Below are 6,851 nucleotides of genomic sequence, written 5' to 3'. Positions count from 1 at the left end.
AAACATGAACATACACCATATCACACAATGAACACCATATATGATGTTAAAATCCCAAGAATGGTGGCTCACTACCAAAATGCTCACTGCAGGTGGGCTCACTGCCAAAGAAAGAGATAAAAAAATAATCCATCACTAAAACACAATCTGCACAAATCGAACTATTTTTGGTGCCTCAAGGCTAGCACACTCTCTCATATCAGCAACAGTCAAATCTTTCATTTCCAGTCTCACATATCTTCAAACACAATGTCACACTTTTTTTATATCTACATGAATTAGATCATTCTCATATATATACTATCTCTAGGAAGCATAATCTTCCAAGTCAGCTAAGACAAAGATCTAGGTCAACACTAAACATTATGGTGGTGGGAAGGAATGAGTAGTAGACCATACCACAACACACACTAACATTAAAATCAACATGATACAACCATTATATATTTGGACCCAAAAAATTATACACATGCTACACCACAATCCATTGCACATCCTCGAATTTTGAACTTAGTCAGGGCAAAAACACTATTACCTAAAACAACAAAAAATAAGAATGGAATCAAGATATACATGAATACCAATGATCAACACCATATTTAATAACTAGAAATATCTAGATCACTATCAACACATTTGATCTATCAACACATTTTTTGGAGCACCAAATATTCTGGGAACACATATTTTAGATCACCAATACCAAGAACATCAGGGACATCAATGCCAACTAATATGTTGACATAAATGACAACCACTCAACAACATGACCATCACATCACCAACAATCTGCAACAAGTAAGAACATTTAATTACTCTAGAAAGGATAACCTTCTAACATTAGAAATCTCCTTCACAGGGCTAGTTATCTAAGTATCAAAATTGGTAATATATTTTTTCTATATATTTCTATTGCACCAATAGTTCCCTTCACATACCTCTTATGTTTGGCACACTTAAGGTTTCAATCTCTTCCTATAAGACCTTTACTGAGGTCAATGTATTGTTAACCATATCTCTTTCTAAAGAAACAATTTCATCCATGTAACACATTAAGGAATCCTACTTATCCTCCCCTAACACCACATTAGCTTTTATGAAACTAACTTCTTCATCATAGGGAATCCCATTTGTTAAGTCTCTTAACAAAATCATGCACTATGGACCAAACCACCTCATATTTAGCCTTAGAAGGCTAGTACTTTACCCTCACTTCAACCTTTTCCAAAACCTCATAGCTGTTATGTTTACACTTTACAATAATAAGATCAAAGAATAAACATTTAATAATGCCACTATAAAGATTATAAGCCTTGTAGAGCTCATTTACCTTCTTAGTAATCTTAGAGAGACCAATATGGCCAAGATTGAAATAGGGTACTTACGAGTGAGCTCCCAAAGAGGCAAATTAGGAACAACCCCAGTAATAGTAAGATGGGCATCCTTAGGGGGCCACATAGAGGAGGTATACCAAGAGGAAGAAAAATCATCTAAAATGACTTCTTGGTTTGTAAAAGTGACAAAAATTTTCCTTTTTTGGGAAAAAGAATGGGAATAAAAAAAAAAATTTGTAGTGTGTTGAGGGAGGACATAAAAGAGAACAATTCCAAGGAGTTGCCTTAGTCATGGTTAAAATACCAAGGAATAAAGGCTTTCAATATTGATTTAATTACTCAACAAAAGAAGGGTTAGTTTGGAGGATATGAGAATGGGAGAGGCACAAACTAAAATCATAGAGTCTAAAAAATAAACTCTAGTGAATGGGTAACCTGTTATGTTTCGATTGGGCCACCACAATCAAATGAGAAAGAGAAGAGAAAATCTTGAAAGAAAAATTAATCTTTATGTTTGTCTAAAATGGTCGTTAAAACTCACATATCTCATCAGAACGTCAACAACATCCTTCCATTCTTATGGGAGATCCTTCCTATTAAACCCATTTTGTATTCAAGTAATTTTCTGGCCATCCACCAAAAAATTCTTGAAATCAATTTTTTGGTTTCCTGTTGGCTTCTTAGAGAATGCAGAAACTTCCACTGGGAGAATAGTAGCATCTGGAATGACCTTCATTGACATATTAAAGGAAAAAACACTAATGCAAGCCCTACCATCTTTCGAGGATTGATAAAATATAGCAAACAGAGAAGGATCATGATTAGTCATAGTCTCAATATAGGAAAAGAAATTTCCCTTTTAAAAAAATGGGTATAACACCCCATCCTTTTTAAGGGATTCAAAACTATTGGAATCCACTTGAATTAACTCACAACTTGGATGGTAGGTTAGAGTTAAATCATAATAGAAAATATTATTGTTCAATAGTTGTTTCCGGATTCAATTGTGAATGATAAAAATTGGCCTATACAATCCAATCTGGAAACAATTATTGAATGTTAATATGGATTGTGGAAGTCTGACAGCTCTAAATATTATTGTATCAGCCAAATTAGGAAATTGGGAGAGGAAAAATAAAAGCAAACAAAATTTAATGAAATTTAAGAAGGTAGTCCCTTCTAATAAATGATGATTCTTTTACCACAAAGGGAAATGATGAGAACAAACAATTAAAAGGACCATTTCAAAAATGGCAATTTAAATATAATCAATCCATAGTAGAGTTAAGATCATCCCAAATCGTAACACAAATGTCCCTTGAGAGATCATGCAAAGAGGTCCACATTTGAAAATTTTGGATTAAACGACCCATTTTTTCCAGTTTATCAACTAATTTGTTCCCTTCTCGAAGGATATGGGAAAATTTGACATGTCAAAATGAAGAGCGATTGCAGAAGGAATCTATTATAATATCTTTCACAAGCCATCCTAGGGAGGCATCATCTTAGAGCATCATGATGACATATTTAGAAAATCACCGTTGATAATGAGCTTGTCAAAACATTTTTCTTTAGTTAAAGAAATACCATGAAATATAGCTACCATCTCAACAACATTAGAGGTAAGGACCCCTAGGGTAAAACCACATATGTATGAACTAATTTGTTTTTATCATCTCTTAAAATGTCAACCCCTCTCGCTCAACCTGGATTACCTTTTGGAGAGCCATCAAAGTTAAGTTTAAATCAGCCAGTGTTAGGGGGACAATTGATTAGTGTTTCTATAACGAATGGTTGGGGAGACAAAAAGAGAAAGTGAGAGTGCATAGAAGAAGGTAGAACTCAAGCTGATGATTTGCATTACCACATGCTAGAGAATAAATACAAGTCTAAACCATTTAGCTACAATGATAGAATATAGTTAAGTAATATACATAATACAAAAATTATGATAATATTTCCCCCTTTGTATATTTTTCCTACAAATATACCCTTGGAATAACTCAAATTTCACCTTGTTGAGAGGCTTGGTGAGTATATCAGAAATCTATGAATTTGTGAGGAAATACTGGAGTTGCATATGGTGGTGCATCAACTTCTCTCAAATGTAATTAGATTTAACATCTATGTGCTCTATGTGCTCATGAAAAACTAGATTCTTGACAAGCTTCAACACCCTTTGATTGTCAAAAAAATAGAACTAGTAGTTATTCTTAAGAAATATCCATATCAGATACAATGTGATGTAACCAAATTACCTTTCACATAGGTCCTTGTGCACCATGAAATTCACCATCAGTGGCTAAGAGAGAAACAACCATTTGCTTCTTATTTATCAATGAAATTGGACTAGATCCAAGATGAAAAAAACCCTTAAGTTGATTTTTGTTTGTCTAGGGTTCCAACATAGTCCGAGTCAACATATCCTTGTAAGAAGCACTAATTGTTCTACTTATATTTCAAACCATATTGAAGAGTACTTTGGACACATCACAAAATATGCTTAGATGCAATCCAATGATTATTTCTTTGGCTCCCGCATGAACTTTGATAGATAGTTGAGAAGAAAGCATAAATTTGGTATACTATTGTCAATTAAATGAGACTCCCAACAAGATGCTTGTAAAGAGTCACAAAACACTCCTTATCATGTACTGTCTAGATTAGATCATTAATACGTTGAGTAGTCAAAGTATCAAACAAATCTTGATTACTAGTCATATGTTTACTTGTGCCAAATTTAATTAACAAAAAATCTCTCAAGGATTAAGAGGTGTGGGAGACAAGAACTAAATTTTGGTTGACCGCACAATTTGTGGTAGTAGGTAGATCTTTGTAAGATGCCTCATTAGAGGCATCATCATATTGGATAGAAAAATGTCCTCCATGCCTTCTTCAATGAGGTCGACCTCTTCACTATTTGAAATGACTACAATCAAATGGATCTTCCTTACTCGAGTTACCTTGTGTAAGGCCATTATACCAACAACAATCAATATCATGTGCTTTAGTATGGCAAATGTGACACCATCGATTTGCCTTTGGAGTCTTCCGCTACGATTGTAGTTGCTTTTGTGAGGGTCCCTTTTAAGACTTATATCCTCACTGCATTCTAGAGACTAATGCTTTTTCTTCAAGCTCATCTTCTAAAGACCAAATATCATTTTCTTATTGAAGCAGATTCACCAATTCTTTAAAGCACACGTTCTATTTGGTAATATTCAGTGTTGTGACAAATGTCTAATATTTGGAAGGAAGAGCTCTCAAGGTAATCATAACAAGCAATTTGTCCTCCACCTTCTCACCAATTGCAAGAAGCTCTGCTTAGAGTGTGGACACACAATACAAGAAGTTCTCAACTTTCTCACTAGCTTGCATATTAAGTATATGAAGCTTGGACTAAAGATGGAGAATTCTGGTTTAAAAGACATGATAGCAATATTCCCTCCAAAATAAACATGAAGATCAAGACCATATGCAAGAAATAATGATTTATTATAAAAACAAAAATAATATAAAATAACAACCATAAAATATAATATAACTCATTCAATAAAACCGTCTTATATCAATTATAAACTATAATTGCATAGAAATTATGAAGAGCAAAATAGGATACAACGTCTAATGGGAGTCTCATTCCCTTGGCTTCTTTCAAGATAAATTTAAAAACCATGGCTTGGCCCATTCGCTTGGCTTCTTTGAAAGATGTTTATACCTCTACTATGTGAAACAAGTGACTACAATGAACATTGTTTTGTTCGTCGAACCTTGTTATCCACCACGATTAGTTTACATTGTGCAGGCCAACTATCAAGGTAAAACAAGATTACTCCTCGTTGGCATCGCAATCTCCTATTTATTTTGAAGTATAGAAGACAGGTAGGGCCGGCGATGATAATATATTTGGAGCATGTATGGAAAAACTGGATTGAATATCTTTCCCTTGAGTCTCTGCGCCCATTTCAGTCATCATGATAATAAGGGAACCGTATGAGCCTGCTGAAGGCCTTCTTTTAGAACTTGTATCCGCATTGAAATCGGAATCAGAGATGAATCTGAAAGGAATAATTGCAATGAATGGAGAGCAGATAGAGATGGACAACAAGATTTGGAGTGAGCTACCGGAGGAGCTATTAATATTGGTTTTGTCTAGTCTGCCCACTCTCATTAGTAGGAATTTCAGGGTCGTCTGTAAAAGATGGCAGGATTTGCTTCTACCCTCACCCATGTTTCGAGACATATCATCGACGCTTGTGCCTTCTTCGTCTCCTGCTTTCCTCGTTGGTGCCGCCTATTCACCACACAGTAGGAAAACACATCGTTTATATCTTCTTGACTCACGGCCACTCGGGGTGTATCCATTCTCGTTAGATTTCCTGGGACGTGGGCGCTTCAGTGTTCTGACGTCCTGCAAGGGCATCCTTTGTTGCCGTTCAAGTTATACGCAAGGAGGTCCCACTTTCTTCTACATTTTCAACCCTCTTACCAGGACATCGCTTTCCCTAAGGTCTCCCCCTGACCCTAAAAGGCTTCCCCCTTACCGTTCTTCTTTCGATTTTGTACGATATTTAGGATTCTATGGATTGGCATTCGATTCTGCCACAAGGAGCTACATCTTGGTCATAGGATACAACAATCCCATCAATGGAGAAAGGAACAATATGGAGATGCAGATCTATGATTCATGCACTAATGAATGGACATTAATCAACATGAATCTATCCAATCCAATTATTCCATCGAGGGGAGGGATTTACTCGAAAGGGAATTTTTACTGGATTAATGGTGACAGTTCTATGATTATTACATTTCATGTTGCAGTATTTAATGTTGCAAACAGGAATTGGAGTATTATAGAGCTACCAAGCCGACCTGAGAATTCTGGTGACCCTTCTCATTGGCATTTAACTGGGTCTGATGGGAATGTGCTTGTGGCGTATAAGAAAGATCTTTCATTATGGAAGTTGGATGAAGAGGACAACAGCTGGTCAGAATTGCAGTTGTTTCCGAGGAGCTTGCGTGAAGAAAACATGAGGCGTCTAAATGATCACTCTCGCCGGAATTTGGGAACAGAAGTGGTGGCTAACAGTTGTGGGTGGATTTTGGTATATATGGGCGGTTGCAAGATGATTGTATTTGACGCACAGGGGAGAATAATTCTGTGCATTCAAGGTAAGTTGCTTGAATTCTTTCATGATATTGGACGGTCATGGAACGTTTTTGGCTACGAAATCAACAATGTTTGGTGGCCTTGAACTGACAGTGACATTCTCAATGTTAAATGTTGTTGTTCTAATTTCATAGCACAAGTTTGAGCCTCATATATATATATATACACGTGAAAATTGTATTGATGAACAGTAGTTATGCTGCATATACTTATTTCGTACTACTAATTAAAGCTTCCACCGTATTTCTCTTTATGGAGTATTTTTTTTACCAAATTGTTTTAATCGTGTTTGATTAAGAGGAAAGTTATGATCATGTTTATGGTCTCATCATTTATGTTGTCAG

At 35.7% G+C, this 6,851-nt stretch overlaps 1 protein-coding gene across 1 annotated transcript; it reads left to right on the top strand.

The window, feature by feature from the left end:
• Positions 1-5,308: 5,308 nt before the first annotated feature.
• Positions 5,309-6,592, top strand: LOC131048450 (F-box/kelch-repeat protein At1g57790-like). Its single transcript, XM_057982397.2, has one exon. It carries the CDS (start codon positions 5,309-5,311, stop codon positions 6,590-6,592), a length of 1,284 nt encoding a protein of 427 aa, XP_057838380.2.
• The last annotated feature ends 259 nt before the right edge of the window (positions 6,593-6,851 follow it).

This window comes from Cryptomeria japonica, chromosome 10 (assembly GCF_030272615.1).
Source record: "Cryptomeria japonica chromosome 10, Sugi_1.0, whole genome shotgun sequence".
Taxonomy (NCBI): domain Eukaryota; kingdom Viridiplantae; phylum Streptophyta; class Pinopsida; order Cupressales; family Cupressaceae; genus Cryptomeria; species Cryptomeria japonica.
Note: the sequence above shows the minus strand (reverse complement) of the source record. Positions and strands in the feature narration are given on the sequence as shown.

Excerpts from the sequence above, each read along its gene's own strand:
- LOC131048450 (XM_057982397.2), top strand. The coding sequence starts at position 5,309 with ATGATAATAAGGGAACCGTATGAGCCTGCTGAAGGCCTTCTTTTAGAA.